The 20,245-nt window shown below is 46.7% G+C and overlaps 2 protein-coding genes across 2 annotated transcripts in view; one reads left to right on the forward strand and one right to left on the reverse strand.

Annotated features, from left to right (window-relative positions):
- Positions 1-4,823, forward strand: part of Ccdc113 (coiled-coil domain containing 113) — a 28,433-nt gene extending 23,610 nt beyond the window's left edge. The window contains exons 8-9 of the mRNA XM_005078639.4: positions 2,966-3,121; positions 4,671-4,823. Coding sequence (XP_005078696.1) covers positions 2,966-3,121; positions 4,671-4,757 — 243 coding nt within the window. The 3' untranslated portion in view covers positions 4,758-4,823. The remainder of the gene's footprint in view (positions 1-2,965; positions 3,122-4,670) is intronic.
- Positions 4,824-4,978: 155 nt separating this feature from the next.
- On the reverse strand, positions 4,979-19,595 carry Prss54 (serine protease 54). The gene is given in 6 exon segments (XM_005078641.4): positions 4,979-5,733; positions 8,274-8,405; positions 8,964-9,222; positions 15,284-15,455; positions 19,507-19,558; positions 19,560-19,595. Coding segments are annotated over 6 exon segments (1,182 nt in total). The 3' UTR covers positions 4,979-5,202.
- Positions 19,596-20,245: the final 650 nt, after the last annotated feature.

Genomic DNA, 20,245 nt, shown 5'->3' on the forward strand with positions numbered 1-20,245 from the left:
GTCAGCTTTTCATTAATATTCTCTATTTGATGAAATGTTATCTTTTGCTGATTTAAATATTTTTTTAGGATTTTTTTTGAGGGGCTGGAGTGATGACTTAATGGTTTAGGTTAGTGGTTGCTCTTCCAGAGGCCCTGAGTTCAATTCCTAGCACTCACAAGATGGCTCACAACTGTCTACGATGGGATCAGATGTCCCCTTCTAGTGTACATGTAGACAAATCTCTCTCTCACACACACACACTCACACACACACACACACACACACACACACACATATATATATATAACACATAAATTGTTTTGAAAAGATTTTTTTTAGACAGAACCTTGCTATGTAGCCCAGGGTGGTTTCAAACTCTTGATCCTCCTGCTTTAGCCTTTTGAGTGCTGGGACTAAAAGGGCTGCATCACCACACCCAGCTCTCCAATAAGTCTTTAAATATGCTTTACTTTGGATAATTGAATAACTGCTTTGAAACTGTGCATTTATTCCTGTCCGGACTCCTCCAGAGACAGTTCATTTTGCCTGGTTTTCTTGTCCCTCCCTTTTTTTTCTTCTGTGTGGGTCAAATTTTCCTGTTTCTTTGCCCATCTCATAATTTTCAGAAAACTGCACATTTTAAGTAATATAGCAACTCCTGTCATGATGTCATTGCTTAGTGATTTGGCTGGACCAGCTCAGTAGATTCTATGTCTGCTATTGCTGTGCTATCAGTAGGCACAGCCTTGTCATGGCCAGGTGAGACTCCTTCCAGCAAGGTATTGTCAATCCTTCTGTCTTGCTCTAGCCACAAGGAGGCTCTTCTTTGTAAGGTTCTGTTAAACATTTGGCTGGTCAACTGTTTCGTTTGTTGCCACTTATATTTTTTTTTCGAGACAGGGTTTCTCTGTATTGTTTTGGAGGCTGTTCTGGAACTCACTCTGTAGACCAAGCTGGCCTGGAACTCACAGAGATCTGCCTGCCTCTGCCTCCTGAGTGCTGGGATTAAAGGCGTGCACCACCAATGCCCGGCTTTTGTTGCCACTTGTATTATTGAACCTGGCTAGTTTTATATCAACTTGATTCAAAGCTGAAGTCCTTTTGGAAGAGGAGACCTCAATTAAGAAAATGTCCCCACCATCTTGGCCAATAGGTGCTAATAGGCAGTGGTGCATTTTCTTGAGGTATTCTTGATGCAGAAGGGCCCAACCACTGTGGGCAGTGCCGACCCTGGGCTGGTGGGCCTGGGTACTGTAAGAAAACAGGCCAGGAAGCTGGAAAGATGGCTCAGGAGTGAAGAGAAAGCACTACTCTTGGAGAAGACCTGAGTTTGGTTCCCAGCATCCACATCTAGTCACTTATAACTACCTGTAACTTCAGCTGCAAGAGATTCAATACCTCTGAGGGTACTGTACTCATATCCAAAAATCCATACACATATACATATAAAAATAAAATATAAAAAAGACTAAAGGAAGGAAGAAAGAACAAGGAAGCAAGCAAACAGACTGAGCAAACCCTTAGAAACAACACAGTAAGCGGTTTCTGCTTAAGTTCCTGCCTTGAGTTCCTGCCCTGACTTTCCTAGGTGGCAGATTAAAAGCTGTGAAATGAAATAAGCCCTTTCTTCTTGTTAGTTTTGGTCATGGTGCTTATCACAGTGGTAGAAACTATAAGCAATTCCTCTAAAGTGGCTATCCCAAAGATCTCCATTGTTTTCTACAAAGTCCTTAGGGAGCCCTTCATACTATCTCCCAAATACAGTCAGTACTTTAGGCAGCCGACCGGAACTTTCAGCAAAATTCCTGCCGTGGACATAGAAACGAGAACAGTGGGCCATCTTCTGTGTAGTGACATTCCTGATGTACAAGTGGAACGTTCTGATGTAGTCCTTGGTCTTCACAGCATGGCCCTCACCTCACAGTTATAACACATTTCAATGCTTCATAATCTTCCTCCTCTTTCTCTTTCAAGACAGGGTCTTACTGTGTAACCTGGGGGTGTTGGGGGATTATTGAGGAGGTCTAGACAGGGATTCTCTGTGTAACAGCCCTGGCTGTCCTGGAATTCAATTTTTAGACCAGGCTGATCTTGAACTCAGAGAGATCCTCTTGCCTCTGCCTCTGTTGGAATTAAAGGCGTATGCCACCTTCTTCTCTTCTTCTTCTTCTTCTTCTTCTTCTTCTTCTTCTTCTTCTTCTTCTTCTTCTTCTTCTTCTTCTTCTTCTTCCTTCTTCTTCTTCTTCCTCTTCTCCCTCTTCTTCCTCTTCTTCTTCTGTCTTCTTCTTCTTTTCTTCTTTCTTCTTCTTCTTTTTTCCAAGACAGGATTTCTCCTCTGCATTGTTTTGGAGGCTGTCCTGCATCTCACTCTGTAGACCAGGTTGGCCTTGAACTCACTTAGATCCGCCTGCCTCTGCCTCCCAAGTGCTGGGATTAAAGGCATGCGCCACCAACGCCCAGCAGATTACCACCTTCTTAAAACATGTTAACAGTAATTCTTTTTAGTTTGCATCACAGTTAATCAAAATAGTGCTTGTGAAATTGGGAACTGGAAACCCATCCACCTGGAGAGCTTGTTAGAATTCAGACTGACAAGATGGATCTGGGGTTGCCCAGGTCTGCACTTCTAAGCAGGTACCAGTGCCAGACACATAAGCAATCCAAAGGCCATCCTCAGTGATGAAATTAAAGTATATATAAATATATACTCTCACACACAAAAGCACCTTAAGAAACTAAACAAGAGAAGGCATAGTCCCTAGTGAAGGAGAGAAAGAAAATAGAGAAGAGAAAGAAGGCACAAAAAGTCTAGTCTCTAGTATTTCTGAACTGGATAAAAACATCACAGTTGCTAGAAAAACCCAACATCTTGAGAGGGCCCTGCTCTTTGTGACTGTCATCCTCAGTTTGGGAATGGTATTGAGATGTGGGGATGGAGCAGGAGCTCCAAGACTTTCATGAACTGATGGGTCTTTCCCAACAGGACAGGGCCAAAGCCCAAACCTTGAACACCAGGTTACGGAAGCAGCTGGCAGAGTTCCGGGCTCCCCAGGTGATGATGTACGTCAAGGAGAAGATCTTGAATGGGGACCTGGAGAAGACCATCAAGATGTGGGAGAGGAAGGTGGAGATCGCAGAGGTGAGCTCTTGTCTCCAGGCAGGGTGAGTCTCTGATTTAGCTTTGACAGTGTGGGAGCGCCAAGTATCTCAAGCCATCAGCATGCCTCTTCAGGATTTGTTTACCGGGCTGACCTGATAGGGATGTTGAACGTGTTATGTCTATGAGAAATCTCTGCAGTTGTTTCAACTGTTCATCCAAAATGAACAAATACAGTGGAATTTTTTTCTAAGCTCCCAGTTTTTGTTGTTGTTTTGTTTTTGTTTTGAGACAGGGTTTCTCTGTGAAGCCCAAGCTGTGCTGAAACTCAACTCTGTAGACCAGGCTGGCCTTGAACTCAGAGAGATCTGTCTGCCTTTGCCTCCTGAATGCTGGGATTAAAGACGTGAACCACTACCATAAACTCTGACTTTTAATGGTTAAGGACAGTGTTCTTTAGGGACAGGGAGAGATTCTTGTTACATAAGTGTTTAGTTGCTTGTTTCTACAATGAATGCTACAATCTTGTGAATCCCTCCATACCGTGGACATTTAGTAACTGCTGCTTCTTACATAGAGAAGACAGTGTTTAAGAAAATGAGAAGCATTTAGTCCCAGTACTTGGAGGCAGAGGCAGGCAGTCTCTATAGTGAGTTCCAAGCTACTGGAAACTACATAGTAAGGCCCTGTTTCAGAGAGAGATAGAGAGGGAGAAAGAGTGAGAGAAATGGAGAGAGGGAGAGAAATGGAGAGGGAGAGAGAGAGAGAGACAGAGAGAGAGAGGGAGGGAGGGAGGGAGGGAGGGAGAAGGAGAGATGGAGGGGGGATGAGGGAGGAGGAGGAGGAGGAAATAATGGATTTTAATGGCTCTCAGAAGCCAAGTCCATGCATTTACATAGTTGCTATGGGCCTCTATGTTTATATCTAAGCCTGTAGACTTGAAACAGGTGATATGCACCTAGATCTCATGGTGACCTTCACACTTAGGGTGTCATTAATGTAACTTAAAAACCACGTGAAACTGGGATCTTTCTACTCTAGAATCACTTGGTGACAGGGAGGACATGAGGGCCCTAACTTGGCATATGTCATACCTGGAACTGAGCAGAGAATCCAACAGGGACACGTATCATCTCAATTCTTTGGACAAGAACATACTCTTTAAAACAATCTTTTGGGATTTTGTTGTTGCTAGGTTTTGTTTTTGCTTTTGAGACAGGGTCCCATATAGCCCAGTCTATTCTTCAGTTTATTTAAGCTTAATATGTAGCTGAGGATAGCCTCGAACTTCTGATCCCCTTCCCCTACCTCCTAAGTTTACCGCCACCCCAATGTATATAGGGAGCTGTAGATTAGACCCAGAGTTGTGTCATGCACTCTACCAACAGAGCTACATCCCAGCCCTAGAAAGGTCCTTTGGGTATCCATTGCACTATGATGATGTCTGCCAGTGGGGTGCACCACAGGACCCTGGCCCCTCAAGGGGACATCTGCATAGTCAGCAGTTTATAGATGGCAGTGGCCTACAGCACAGGCACATGCTGTTTTTCCCAAGTAACCTTCTTCCCTTTCCCCCCTTTTTGTTTTGTAGATGTCTTTAAAAGGGTACCGAAAGGCCTGGAATAAGATGAAAACATCAGATGAGCAGCTACAGACAGTCCGGCCCCCCGGGAAGTAGCCAGGAGCAGCCCATAGCTTGTAGACTGAGAAATGGTCCATTAAAGTACTGTAGTGTTTTCCAGTAGTGGGGTTCTCTCACTGTTTCCTGTGCCCAGCTAGTGCACCCCCCCACCAGGCCACATCTAGATGGTCACCAGCAGGGCCACATCTACCCATGGGAATATCTTCCCAGCCTGGCCCCTGACACATTAACACTGAAAGAACCACAGGGCACTCTAATGGTTTGACACTTGTTAGCCCACATTTAGTTCACAAGCATAAATGAAAGTGACCTTCCCACATATGGGAGTGGGACAGAGGAGGGAGAGCCAGCCCGGTGCTGCTGTGGGCCTGCCCGTGGCCGCCCAGGTGGCACCTATCAAGAGCAGACACCAGAACAGTACGGTAGATGCCTAGCATCTTGCACTCTGAGCTTCTTGTCTGTGGGATAGGTTAGCTGCTAGCTAGACACCGCTGCCCAAGAAAACAAGCACGAGGGACATCAAGATCATTTCTTGGGGCCAATGCAGCCTGTTCTGGCCAGCCACAGCCCCGCCTTCCCCCGCCTCCCCACCGTAGTAGTCATAGTACATAGGTTGAACAGCCACCTTCGAAGGCCAGCCTGCTTCCTGAAGACCGTTTACCCTGAAGTTCTGCCCATCATCTGTTGACTGGTCATACAGAGTGGACACTTTTTGTCCTTGGGAGTAGGATCGAGGCCGTTCAGCATGGCCATGTACAGAATACATGTTCTTTGTCAGGGCAACATTTGATTCATCAAAGTGGAACTCAGAGACCAACGTCTCCCAGGGGTTGATCGCGGACAGGGAAGGGCCAGCCCTCTTCGTCTTGGCCATGATCCAGTCACTGTAGTCTTCCACCTTGGCATACAGAAACAGGCCAGGACACGAGTTGCCTCCATGGGCCAGGATTCCTCTGAGGACCCAAATATTCAGTTTCTTCACTTGGCACATCATAGGGCTTCCTGATTCCCCCTGCAATAAAGGACAGCGGGCCTTAAGTTTGAGAAAAGCTTTCCTTTTTCATACACTCTTGTGCCAGTGTCTGTTTTAGAAGGTTTTACATTGATTCTCTCCGGAAATGGGCAAATTATGGGCTACCATTTCAAATCTAGACAGCCGCCACCAACTACAACATGAGGACACCACTCTCCTCTCTCCCTCTCTCTCTCCCTCTCCCTCTCCCTCTCCCTCTCCCTCTTTCCTGCTTGTTAGTTTTAGTCTGGATTTCGCATAACCTACACACTATGTTGCTACGGATGACCTTAAACTCTGAGTCCCGTGACTCCACCTCCTCATGCCGGAATACAGGTAAGCTAGCACAGCTGTTTTCTAATGCAGAGCTGGAGATCAAATCCCTGAAGTCAGGGCTGCATTCAAGGCAAGCACCTGTCTGCTGAGCTATTCCCCAGCCTAATTTCTCTTTGTATTATGCAAGTTATTTGTGGCCTTGGCTCCCTGATGGCCTGTAGCTTCCTGGCTCATCTCCCTCTGTCTCGGCTTTTGCTGGTACTCTGAATCTTCCCTCTAGTTTGGCTGCCCAATCTTCAAATATCAGTAATTCAGGTCAGAATCATCAAACCTGTGAAGCCTCCTCCTCTTTTTCTTTCTTCCCAAGGGAGAGCTGCGTGGAGGGGAAGGAAGGCCAGAGTTGCCCAGGAACTGGGCCTGTCCTGGGCCACAGCTTCCTAACTCATGCCCCAGCTGCTGCTTACTCCTTCTGCTCACCAGCCTTGCCATGTTGGAGCCTTCCCCTTTCCTGAGTTAGCAGTCCTATGGAGCTCAGGTGTTCTGCCGCACACACCTTAACTCGTGCAAGGCCAGAAGGCAGAGGCTTAGCATACAGAACTGGATTTGTGACCGGGGCAGGTGGTCTGGTTCTAATGCAATGTGGAGAGATTCACTGGTGCCTGTGACATGTGCAACACCTGTGCTGGGCACGCAGCATGCACTCAGGCAAGTGTTAGCTATGATCATCATGGGGGCTTCTCAAGGCTGTAAGTTTTCCATACAAAGTTGAGGGAATGGGGATGGTCTCAAGATAACTACTAGGTTTCGTTTATACCACCCCAGGTCCCCTCTTCTGCAAGTGCCAAACCTCCACTTTCACCTCCTGATCCTTCTGGGTTCGAGACAGGGGAAGGACCATTTACCCTCCTTGACTGTGTGGCCGCCTTGACTGGAAAAGCCAGGCAAGCTGCCAATGATGTGCTGCTCTTGCTGTTTGGACTGAGAGAGCAGTGAGCAGGGTGGCAACTGATAACATCAAACAGTTTGAACAAACCCAAGGATGAATAGAGAGGCCAAGGTTGGCCTTACCAGCCCCTTCCCGTTTGCAGTCCCAATGCACTTCCCCTTGCTCAGGAGGCGTGGCCAGAGCAGAGGTGACAGTGAATGGTAGACAGAGCCACTGGAAGCAGGACAGAGCTGTAAAGACACTGTCATGCCTGGGTGGCCTCTGAGAGGGCCAAAGCCACTCTGCCAATTGGCAGAGGGTTGAAATGTTATTCCAGAGTTCTGGCTGGTCACTTGGGATTGCTGAATGACCGGTGTCCATAACACACTAAGGCTGCTTGGGGCATGGAGCTCCCTGCTGAAGACTGGTGTGGTCTCCCTCCTTTCGCTGGTCCCACCCCCAAGTGGATCACAATTGTGCTTGAGAAGAAAATGGATGGGATAAAGGACACACATCTTGATGACTCTGACACACAGTAGTGGTCACAGATGACCCTGGCTATCGTATGGTTTTGCTGCTAACCCCAGGCACAGAATTAGCTAGGTTTTTTTTTCCTTTTGATTGTCCCCATCTTCCCACCTGGTGGAGCCATGATTCCTGGTCTCTGATGTAAAGGGAACAGAGGCCACCGGCCCAGGGCCCTTGAGACAGCTCTGTCTAACCTCCTGGGGATAGGGGCAGCTACCACACAGGGCCCTCTTTCACTGAGTGGTCCTCCCTCTTGACATCCCACCAAACTTCTGAGTGTTATAAAAACTCTAAAAGTTAGGGGGAAAGGTAAAGAGCAGCTCTGCTGGGCCGGGGGGGGGGGGGGGCATTAGTCAGATTCTGAAACTGGAAGTTCCTTCTATGTCTGAGAAGTGTGGTGTTCAGGACTCAGACACCAGGTCCCATTTCCAAGAGAGGAGAACATTCCAAATACCAAAGTCACCAACAGAGGTCTCAAGAGCAGAATTCAGTTCAAAAGCGAAGGGCTAGTGGCCCAGGGTGCTCAGTGGATAAAGTACACACTGAACAAGAGTGGGGGCGAGAACGTAGGTACTGAGAGAGTCCACGTGGCTCAGGACGGGGTAGGACACATGGGGGGCAGGCTAGCCAGACTGTCTGTATTCAATGATCACACTAGGTTTCTGCCAAGTGTTATTCCTACTGGAGTAATGAATCCCAAGGCACTGACCCTGCCCTTCGTTCCCTGTTCAGTAAGGGAGAGCTCCCAGGACCCCTTGGTGCAGTCAATGACTACTTTCAAGATTTGACTTCTACCGTATCAAGTTCTTACCAGGCAAACATTGTTGAAATTCTTATTTGTGTGACTGGCACACTCTGTTTTCGGGTGTCTACGTAAAGGACACAGGTCAATGTCTTTCACGGAGATTCTCCTCAGGATACTCATTGTCATGTGATTTCCTGTCTGGACCATGCAACAGAGAGCCCAAGAATTACTAACAGGAAGGCAGTCTTGGTCAAACCAGCAGCAACTCACATATCCAAACAGGAATAAACAGAAAATGTTCCTACACATCCGTTTTACACACAGAAATCAGAACTGGTGTCTGAGCTTTTACTGAAAACTGTCTTTGCTTTGAATTTAAAACTGTAAATTTTATGGCAGTGGTGGCTCACACAATCTGTAAACAGGGAGAGAACAATTCACCCTTCCTTTACACTTAATGCATTTCCTTGTTTCATTCTTTTTCAAGAATGACGGAAAATGGGTGGTGTGGGCAAGTCCCCTTATTCCTCCCAGCACTTGGTGAGGCAGTATGTGGCCTCTACACTTCTTGGGTATAGAGTTAAAAAGAGAAAAGGACCCGTGGAAAATAGTATAAGGAAAGCCCGGGAAGGTAAACGCTAGGAATCAACTCTAAAACCTCAAGCATCCTGAATGATTAGGACAGGCCCTAGGGAAGTTGCTCTGAGTCACCCCCAGCACACACACAGCCTCCTCTAGGAGAAGGAATGCATTAACTGCAGACGTGGGATTCCATCCTGCCACCCAGCAATTCTTCAAGGTTGGTGGTTTATGTAGCTTTTTGCCCAGGAAGCAGATGGCCTGGACCATGTCGTCGAAACGTATGGCAGATTCTGTCCTCACGAGGGCTATGTTGTTGCTCATGGAGTTGTTATTAAAGCTATCATGGAGGATGATGGTATTGACTGGGTACTCTGTGTGATCAACCTTTCTGGGATCCATGTTCGCTATACCGACAACAGCAATGACCTTCTTCCTAGAGGGAAGACAGCAGAGGGATGTTGAGAAGGCAAGCAGCTAAGGAACCTCACACACTTCCCTCATTTCTCATTTTTTATGGTTTTTATTTTCAACTTGGCATGTTCATCCAACCCAGTTCCTGGGTATTTTGTCTTTGTTTTGTGTGTGTGTGTGTGTGTGTGTGTGTGTGTGTGCGCGCGCGCGCGCGCGCGCACGTGTCTGCCAAGAACATTCTGGGTTCCTTGAAGTTGGAGTTAATAATGGTTGTGAGCTACTTGATGTTGGTGCTGGCAACTAAACTTAGGGTCCCTGGAAAAGCAAGAAGTGCTCTAACCGCTGCATCATCTCTCCAGCCCCCTGGGTTAGTTTTTACTCATACCTTTGAAATGAGTCTCCAGGGATCTCCTGAATTTCTAGGTTTGTTCTCTCCCTTAGGAGCCCAAGGCCACTTGAGGGATTCTTCTTTCCTGATACTATTTATCTTACCACGAAAAGATCATCTGTTCATATGTTATTGGGTAAAATTTTTCTATATGACTAGGTTTTTTTTAAGTGAAGATAATACAAAATATGTAATCATGACTCTCACTTATCATCTCAGAACCTACCATCTTGCTTTGTTTTTGTTTTTCAAGACAGGGTTGCTCTGTGTAACAGTCCTCGCTGTCCTGGAACTCACTTTGTAGGCCTGGCTGGTCTCAAACTCACAAAGCCCCACCTGCCTCTGCCTCCAGAGTGCTGGGAGCAAAGGTAGGTGCCACCAAGGCCCGGCCCCTTAACATCTTAATGCAGCATCTGTGAGTGCATTTAGGGAGGATGTGGCTTAACAGTGGTGGGGTTAAGTGGAGTATTCTCTACTTCTCCCCTTGGGACTCATACAAGAAAGTGTAAGAATGTAAAAACAAGCACATACACCATGAAACCATAAAGAGGACTCAGAACTCAACATCTGAGCAAGGGCTGGAAAAACCAGAAAAAGACACCTGCTGCCACTGAGCTCTGGAGCAGCTGGGTGAGAAGGTTCTCAGCAGGAAAGATAGATAAGAATCAAAGCAAGCCAGGGGCTGGAGAGATGGCTCAGCAGTTAAGAGCACTGATTGCTCTTCCAGAGGACCCAGGTTTGATTCCCAGCACTCACAGGGCACCTCACAACTGTCTGTAACTCCAAGATCTGACACTCTCACATAGACATACATGCAAGCAAACACCAGTGCACATAAAATAAAAATATTTTTTTAAAGAAAGAAGCCAGGTGGTGGTGGCGGCACATGCCTTTAATCCCAGCACTGGGGAGGCAAAAGCAAGTGGATCTCTGTGAGTTCAAGGCTAGCCTGGTCTACAGAGTGAGTTCCAGGACAGGCTCCAAAGCTACAGAGAAACCCTGTCTTGAAAAATAAAAAATAAAAAAAGAAAGAAAGAAGGAAGGAAGAAAGAAAGCCATCTGTCATCTTCTAACACTGAGGTGAAGGTCAAGTTAGAAGCAGCCTGAGGAGAATGGAAAACAATGAAAGACTTAGAAAGTAGGCCAAGAACAGTGACCAACAAGACAGAAGTCAGCCAAGTTTCCTTCCTTCCTTTTTTCTTTTTTTAGATTTATTTATGTATACAGTGTTTTGCTTGCATGTATGTCTGCACACCAGAAGGGGGCACCAAATCACTCATTATCGATGGTCGTGAGCCACCACGTGGTGGCTGGGAATTGATCTCAGGGCCTCTGGAAGAGCAGCCATCTTTCCAGTTCCAGCCAAGGAGAATACAGACCCTCATCTTACTATCCCCTGCAGTCTGTTGTCAGTGCTTGCACTGATGAAACCCAACTGGAGCTAAGATGCTCGGGGAAAGGCTGCTGTCACCCACACCAGAGGGGAGAGAGTGGCAGAGGGGAGGATCTGGCATAGCTGGATGTCCAGTCCAGCGAAGATGAACTCATTCTGTTTAGAGCAAACACTTTATTGTCTAACCCATGAAACTCATGGAAATGAAATGACAGTAAAGGCAGGAGCTGGGATCGCAGGGTTAAGCCAGGCGTCTCCTGGGTAGATAAGCATTGTAGCCATCCTGAATCTTCTACACAGATGTAAGCCAGTGTGGCAGTGGGAGGGGCAAAGTGATGCCTAGAAAGTCTTCCATGGAGAAGAAGTGTGAGCCATAAATAGGACATGAATTGGGAGGGCGGGGGTTCTACAGAAAGATGTTATGGAACGAATCATTATCCTTTATTTTTACATCTGGAGATAGAGGCACCTAAGGTCTAATCTAATAGTACCAAAGTCTCCATCCCCTTAACATTTTTTCTTTTCATGTGTGTATGTGGGGTGTGTGTGTGTGTGTGTGTGTGTGTGTGTGTGTGTGTGTGTGTATGTGTGTGTGTGTGTGTGTGTGTGTGTGAGAGAGAGAGAGAGAGAGAGAGAGAGAGAGAGAGAGAGAGAGAGAGAGAGATTGGAGTTGATGTCAAGAATCTTCCAGTCTGACTACTGTCTTATTCTTACACAGAGGAAAATAGCCATGTGAAGACACACCTAGAAGACTTCTGCCTGTAAGTCCATCAGGAAACAAACCTACTGACATTCTAACCTTGGACTTTCTGGGCTAAACTACCCAGTTTATGATATTTTGTTATGGAAATCTAAGTTGACTAGGGGAGAGAGAATTTTGTGTTAATAGACATAACAATAAATATAGAAAGATATACTACATATCTTTGCTTCTTTGTGGCTATTCAACTGTATACATGAATTTCCACTTAAAATATAAATTCTGGTTCCTCTGGAGACAGTGCTGAGACATACTTGGAATGGCATATATTTGACACACCATTGCAGTTTTCCTATAAGTCTCTCACAAAACTAAGCTGTCTTGAACCCCTGGCCATAGGGTTGTTTACTTTTATATCAAGAAGGTTAGGAAAGCACCAAAATCTACACCAAGACAGACTTTGCAGGGTTTGTGCTGTTGGAGCTAAAGTCCATGTGAAATTGTCAAAGGCAGAGAAGCAGGGCCTAGGGTGGTTCCATGTGTACTGAGTATGTTCATGGAAGATCAGGCATGCTCCCTTCCTGAGCAGCAGAAAATTGTTGTGAAAGTGTTGAAGGCACAAGCACAGAGTCAGAAAGTGAAATAAGTATGGAGCTTTTTTAAATAATAAAAGTCAAGGCTCTGTACACACACACACACACACACAGACACTGACCAGTGTGAGGGTCAAGGGTGGACCATGAACAACAGAGGGTAATGAGAGCAGATTGGGCAAAATACAATGATACACATGCTTGAAAACACCATCATGAAGTAGACATCTGTGGTACCAAGTAAACCTCCAGCATCAGGAATGGGTTACATCTTATTGAGTCACTGGCCAAATGGGTCCCATGGAATCCCCCTGACATCACAGACTATTGCCAAGGCTGTTGGTCACTCTCCACAACTTGAGGGTAAAACCCTGTTACTGAAGACATCAATTATGTCATTGAACACAGAGAAGTTGATCGGGTGCCTAGCTAGAAGCTTCACTCTTACTGACTAGTGTTCATGGTACTGAAGGTCTGCACACCACCGGAGGAAAAGGGTAACCATCAATATCAGCATGCCTGCAAAATATGCTGGTGTAATAGTGGCACAAATATTGGGGGGAGTGGGCGTGAGTGTAAGGCCCACTCCATGAGATAGAAGCCATACCTGATACAAAGTCATCAGGAACCTGAGACAAGACAGGCCATGGGCATAGGGAGAAACCTAATATGATAAAGGAACATAGCGAGAAAACATCTCCTGCTGACATACTCACAGATCAGTGCCTTGAACAACACACATCAGAGCTTTTTCGTGCAGTAGGTGGGAATTAAGACAGAGATCCACAACTGGACAATGTGCAAAGAATAAGAGACTTAGGAACACTCGGTCCTAAATGGACGAATTCATTAAACCCCTCCCTCCTCTCAAGGCTCAGAGATCTACGAAAAGAGGAGGAGGAGGAAGAGGAGGCAGAAAGATCTTAAGAGCTAGAGGGGATGGATGACCCCAGTGTCTTCCAGATACAACAGGACGGAAGTGCATATGAAGTCACAGAGACTGTGGCGGTAAAACACAAGACTTTCACAAGTTCCAGCCTAGGGGATCCCCACACTGAGAAGGAGACATGTACACACAAAGTCCAAGGTTCGAATGTCAGCCAGTCTATTTCCTTCTGGACTCACAGGCAGAGCCCTAACCAAGAAGATATTTGTAATTGATTCCTGCTGGCAAAGGGAAAAATCAGTTTATCAACCACTTTCCAGAGAAGGCCCCATGCCCAGGAGTAGTTGGCCAACACAAAACCAACTCAGTGACATTTTTGTGAACTTTTGGTTTCATATGGTTTTGTTTGGAATCCTTTTATCCTATTGATCTTTTGCTTGTTTGTTTTGAGTTTTGTTTTTGAAAGAAAGAAAGAACAAAGTTGAGTCGGTAGAGAGGTGGAGAGGATTTTGAAGAGGGGAGAAACATAGTTAAAATGTATTTTAGGAAAAAAATTTAAAAATAAATAAAAAGAAAATGCCAAATGAAGCCTATGCTTTTCTATATACACTAAAAGAACAATAAATTTAAAAATACATAAAGGAAGTATTAAAAATTCAACAGCCACAGAATATTCTATTGCATATTTACATTATAATTTCTTTGGCTAATTAACCTGATTATTCTTTCAGACTTGGGAGATGGCTCGGTGGATAAAGCACTCACTATGCAGGCATGAGGGCCAGAGTTTGGATCCCTACCACCCACAAGAAATAGAAGTGGCCTGCCTGCAATTCTAACACTCAGAAAGCAGAGACAGCTAGCTCTGGGCAAAACCCAGGCCACAGTGAGAGAGTGAGAGACCCTGCTTGAGTAAAGTGGAGAGCAATGGAGGAAGATCCCCAATCTCTCTCTCTCTCTCTCTCTCTCTCTCTCTCTCTCTCTCTCTCTCTCTCTCTCTCTCTCTCTCTCTCTCTCTCTCTCTCTCACACACACACACACACACACACACAGCACGTGTGCATTACACATGCACATGAAAAACCATCACAGGCTTTATCTTTCACATCTACCATAGTAGAAATTAATCCAGAAAAGTTTAGAGCACAAGAACACACAAATTCATGCCTACATTGGGCCATCAGAGTGATGACATCACAAAACAGATACACGCTATTCTGTCTCTCTCCACCTACATAATGCAGTTTATATTCTCTTACATACAGTGTGCACAGGAAATTATATTATGATTTGCTTATCTGTGATGACTGGATGCCCCCCTTTTTTTGGTTGTTTTATTTGTTTGGTTTGCTTTGTTTGTGTCTTATGTAGCCCAGGCTGGCTTCAGAGTGTCTTATGTAGCCCAGGCTGGCTTCAGACTCAGCATGTAGCTAAGGATGAAGAAACTTGAACTCTTTCCTTCTGCCTCCACCCTGCAAGTGTTCGGATCACAGGTCTGTGCCACAACCCCCCTTGGAAGTTTACTTTCTTTCTGGAATTTTCTGTGTAATTAGCCATTCGGTGAGCAACTCTGTGCAGGAAATATTTCTTCCCCACAGGTTGAAATTATCTCCTTGCTGCCAATTCTCAAAAGTTAAGGTCGTTAGACTACAAGTGTTCCACAGTTTATGAAGATATTTTAGAATGTTTGCCAAACGTTTTTTTTAACATATTTTTTTTCTTATTTGTGAGAATTTGAGTTTATGGTCTATAATCTGGGGAACACAAACAAGTGTAGTTGCAGGATAGAAGTCAGTGTTCTGAGCACCCAGAGAAAAGCATTCTGGAAGCATCCTGACCTCCTTCCGTTTTTCTCTGTGCCCTTCTGTCTGTGGCAGTGACATTTGTGGGGCCCAAGGTGTCCTGTCGACGTTCTTAACTTATCCCGGAAGGACACCTGGTGGATAGAATTAAATAATCCGCATCTCGCTTTTCACCGGTGCCACCATAGTAACGTCCCATGAGTCACTGGTGACCTCAGGACTATGGCTCAGGCGGGTACACCTGGCGTCTACCCTGCTGGCCCCACCAGTCCGGGTTCCTGCAGAGCACCCCGCCCAGCCCTCCCCCTAGAGAGCACTAGCCTGTGCTGGAGAGCGGAGGCGATGCTGAGGATCCAGAACTCGCTGAGGATGCAGCCGAATGCCAGGTGGGTGTACTCTGGGTCCTGTAGGGACACCACCCAGGGGAACTCGTTGATGCCCACGAGGTTCTCCTCGGAGTCGTCCACAATGTTGGCTTTCTGGATGCCGCAAACTGCAGAGGGAGCATAGGCCTGACTATGTGGCAAGGAGCGGGCCCCCTGTGGGCACCACCATTCCCCAAGCTCTTGGGACTCCCGTTCTGCAGGTTCTGTTTTGCTTGGGGCTCTGACTCTACCACCCTGATGCTTTGTTCATCCCAGGGGATCTTCCACTAAAAGACGCTTGCTAGCATCTCTGAACCCTTTAAAAGTCTTGCTGGACCCTACTACTGGCACTCTGCTGTCGGGCGCAGCACCACTTCCTAGGCCTTGTCTGGCAATTTTTCATGCCAAAGCAGGTGGCAACGGGACCTGTAAGCATCTTGCCTAGACCCTTTCTTCACGGAAAAGCTGTTGCTTGCTTCCCCAACTCTCACAAGTGTATGGTGCAGTTTTATAGCTTTGTGATGTCGTCATTCTGATGGCCAAATGTATGCCTGAATTTGTATATTCTTGTGCTTTAACCTTTTCTGGTTTAATTTCTATGGTAGATGCAAAAGATAGGGCCTGTGATGGTTAGCTTTAATTATAAACTTGCTGCACCCTAAAATCACTTGGGAAGAGAGTTTTGTTTTGTTTTTTAATGAGTTGCTTTTACTTTATGTACACTGTTTCGTCTGCATGTATGTCTGTGTGAGGGTATTGGATTCCTTTGGAAGTGGGTGCTGGGAATTGAACCCCAGTTCTTTAGAAGAGCAGCCAGTGCTCTTAGCCACTGAGTCATCTCTCCAACCTTGGGGAAGGAGCCTTAATGAAGAGTTATCTAGTTAAGGCTGAGCTGAGAGCATGTCTATTGAGGACTGCCTTGATTGCTAATTGAATAATAGAAGAGGAAGCAGAACCTGTGTACTGTCTGTAGTACACAGTAACTGTGTAAGAGTGAAAAAGCCCCAGGGGTGATGGCCTACACCTTTAATCTCAGCACTCAGGAGGCAGAGGTAGGGGGAATCTCTGTGAGTTTAGGGCCAGCCTGGTCTACACAGAGAGTTCTGGCCACTCAGCGAGACCCTGTCCAAAACATCAGGAGAACAACAAAAGCAAAGAAAGCTGGCTGAGCGAGCAAGCAGGCAGCATGTGTGCTCATTTCTCGCTGCTCTCAACTGTGGGTGAGGTGACAGCCGCTTGAGCTTCTCAGGTGTGGCGTTTAGTTTCACCACAGCAGCAGAATTTAAGCTAGGACAAAGCCTCTGGAGCAAACATGGTTTAGGGGCCCCCAAGAACTTAAGAAAATGAAAGGGTCTTGAGCATGGCCAACATTCACTACTCAGGACAAGTCTCCCCTAACCCTGGAGGTGGGCACTGCTAAAGTGGATGAGGGACCCTAGCTCTAGGGCCGACAGCACCTGTCTCCATCCCAACAGGTGGAAACATGTGGAGCCAATGCCAAGGAGTCCAAACTCCACCACTAAACTTAGCGAATGTGTTCCAGACACACCCTTAGCCTCGGATTCATGCTGCCTTTCCCTGCATCCCCTGCAAGCTGCTGACATGTATGGCTCCTCCCACCGGTCTGTTTTGCTTGTCACTGTGTCCCTAGGGGCTAGCATGGTGCCTAGTGTTTAGTTGGTGTTTATTAAGTTATCTGGTAAAATGACTCTGACCATTATCTATTCCCTGACTTCCTGTCACAGAGGAGATAAAATCCCTGGCATGTGGAGGTTGTCTCAGTTCCCCTTCCCAATCCTGCTCATCCTCTGCCTTCCAGACTGTTCAACTGTGCATTCTCCTGGGAAAGCTGGATTTTGTTTCCATGGAGAGTAAGTACAATGTTGTTCAAATGCCATGCCTCTTCTGCCAGCCTGAGGTTGGATGGACCTGTATTGTTCTTAAAGTTCTATATTCATACACGCATAGAGACTGTTAGAACAGGAAAAGATCATGGAGGCCAGAGAAGGAAGCACAAGGTGAGGACAGGAATGGGCTTTCTTACAGTGCTGGGTTGGTGAGCTGAGCCCCAGCTTTCCAGGGATCATTCATAAGAAGATAGCAACTCCAAGAACTCTGTTGCTCCCCCCAAACTGCTGATTCCTCCCATTGCCCCTTGTCCTCCATCAGCGGTTGACACACCTTGCTGAGTTCCAGTGCCCACAGGACTCTTTCTCAGCTCCTTGTGGAGACAGGGTATAGATATTCTCCACCCCAAGAGCATCTGGCACATATGAAAAAAATCTCTGGACACTGCATTTGCTAAAAAGCTTTCCCAGGGAAGACCCTGACTTGAATTTGGGAAGAGTCCAGAAGCAGACTTCAAAGTCAAGTTAGTCTCTTAGTATGCTGTGAGATCTTGGGCAAGCCACTGCTCTCTCTGGTGCTGTTTCCTCTTTTGAAGGGTATAGTCATGGACCTATGCACCACTTGGGATTGTTGCAAGACCACAGGGGAGATTATGGGAAAATGCAAACTCTGTCTCTGTAAATGATAGCGTTGAGCCTTGGAGCAAAACTGACAATACTGTTTCCAAAACTACAAACAATCTCCGTGCTTGCTCTCACATGCCAAACTGCAAATGCCCGATGCTTACTTCTGTGTTGGTGGTCTTGGGTCTCCATGCCGTGTAACGGGCACCCATAGCAGATCCTGTGCCTTGGGCTCCCAGTGAATGCCCTTTCAGCCAGTCAGCCACTTGTACAGAGCCCTGCCAGGCACTGGTTTGGGAACTAAACTTGTAGGGATGGACTTTGGGAGTCGGTGGCAGTGACACTTGAAGGACTGATGGCCACAGAAAGATATGGCCCAAAGGATGAGTATTCAGAAGGGAAAACATGAAGAGTAGAAGGGCTTCTTCTGGTGGTGACCTAGGATGTTGGCAGCAAAGACATTTCCAAAACATACAGTACATTGTCATCTACAGTGTTGTCAAAAACTCAGAGAGGGCTAGGTATGGAAGGAAGCACATGCTTTTAATCCCAGCACTCAGGAGGCAAAGACAGGTAGATCAAGGCCAGCCTGGTCTACCTACTGAGCACTAGGCTAGCCAATGCTACAGAGTGAGACTTTGTCTCAAAAAACAAAATAAAACAAATAGCAACAAAAAAGAACTCAGAGGACCTCTTCATTATGGAGTATCCTGGGACCAAATTTCCATCCATAGATAGGCCCTTACACAGGCTTTGGTGGAACAACACTAAGGATACTTCAGAAATACCAACCATGACATTCCTTGTCTATGCTCTGATTTTTCTCTGGAGACACTGATGATCTGTAACACAGGGATTATCCAATCCTTCCCAAGCCAAGAACCTCCCTGTATGTGATGGCATTCCCTTTTCCAAAACGCTTTTGGATGCTGGGGAAGCAGCTGAGAGGCAGAATACTTATGCAGTCACTGCCTTGTGCCTGATTCCATCCCTAATGCCATGATGAGAAAACAAACCAAGTGTTTGTTCTGGCTCTCAGCTATGGCTTGATGGGAAACATGCTGTGTCTGTTTCTGATGGTCTCTTGGTCTCCTTGGCAGGGGAAAGGGAGGAGAGGCAGGTGTGCAGTCTGTGCAGTGTGTGTGAGTGTGTGTGTGTGTGTGTGTGTGTAGAGAGAGAGAGAGAGAGAGAGAGAGAGAGAGAGAGAGAGAGAGAGAGAGAGAGAGAGAGATCACCCATCTAACCAATGGCAGCAAAGGTGGACAGAGCCCTCTTAAGTCCTCTGTCCTCTCTTCACCTACCTTTTCCTAAGCTTCGTTAGTTAGTCCTGAGCAGTCTACAGGTCAGGAAGGGGGGAGCATAGCAGCCACTTCTGCTGCCCAACAGACATCTGCTGCTGTGGGACTCACATCAAGTCTGTGTGGGAGGCAGTTCTCACACTGACCCCTCTGCCCATAGGCCATTCTGTGTCCTAACGCTGATTTTCCTGTCTTAGAATCAGTCCCACACCCATGCCCTGACACTGCATTGCCTAGTTCCCACAACTCACACTTGCTGCCCAGGACAAAGTTCTGGGGATTGGCTTCCTTACCAAGTGAGTCCCTGTCTGGGCGTTAGGGGCCACTGGGTTTTCCTGGATGGCCCTCCACCCCAGCCCAGCCCAGGCTCCACCTGTCACTGGACGCCTTGGGAAGGGAGCTGCACTCACTGGCAGATGACGAATGAGATATGTACAGCAGGACCAGCAGCACCACTCGCATCCCTGCCATCCCCAGAGAGAAACGCAGCGAGCACCATGGGCAGCTGGGAAGACACAAGACGCAAGACTCCATCACCTTCCCACACCCCAAGGGGTGATTCCCACTGCAGAAGCCAATTCCTTGTTACTACCAAAGGTTCCTGGGTGGCAAACTGACCTGTCACATCCCCAACTCTGGGCTCTGTACAGGCATAGGTGGGAAGCGGCTGTCTGGTTCCGATGCTCAGCTAGCAGCTTGAGAGCTGGCCCAAGGAGAAAGGGTACTCTGCTTTCTCCAGTTTTCTTCTCAGGGCAGCTGGGGCCCCGGGTGTGCTAGAGAGTTGGTTCTCTAATAAGGGTTGGTTTTTGATTTGTGGAATTCAACCCCTGCTTTAACTGTATAGCCATAAAACACTGCTGGAAAAAAAAAGACAGGGTGTTGGTGGGAGCCCTCCCAGGGATTAGTGTCTTACTGTGATCTCACCCTCCTATTAAAACTCACATCAAGTCTTGCTGGGATGTCTTCACTAGCAACGGTCTCAGCGTTTAGCTCAGTTCATTCATATAGCCACCCTAGACATAGGCACTCTCATAATCCTCATTTTACAGACTCAGAAACTGACACTCAGACATTGAGTAACAGGCCCAAGGTCACACAGCAGCTAAGCGGTGAGTCTGGAATGTGAGCTCAAAACTATATGAACCCCTA

This window comes from Mesocricetus auratus, unplaced genomic scaffold (assembly GCF_017639785.1).
Source record: "Mesocricetus auratus isolate SY011 unplaced genomic scaffold, BCM_Maur_2.0 Super-Scaffold_100714, whole genome shotgun sequence".
NCBI lineage: Eukaryota > Metazoa > Chordata > Mammalia > Rodentia > Cricetidae > Mesocricetus > Mesocricetus auratus.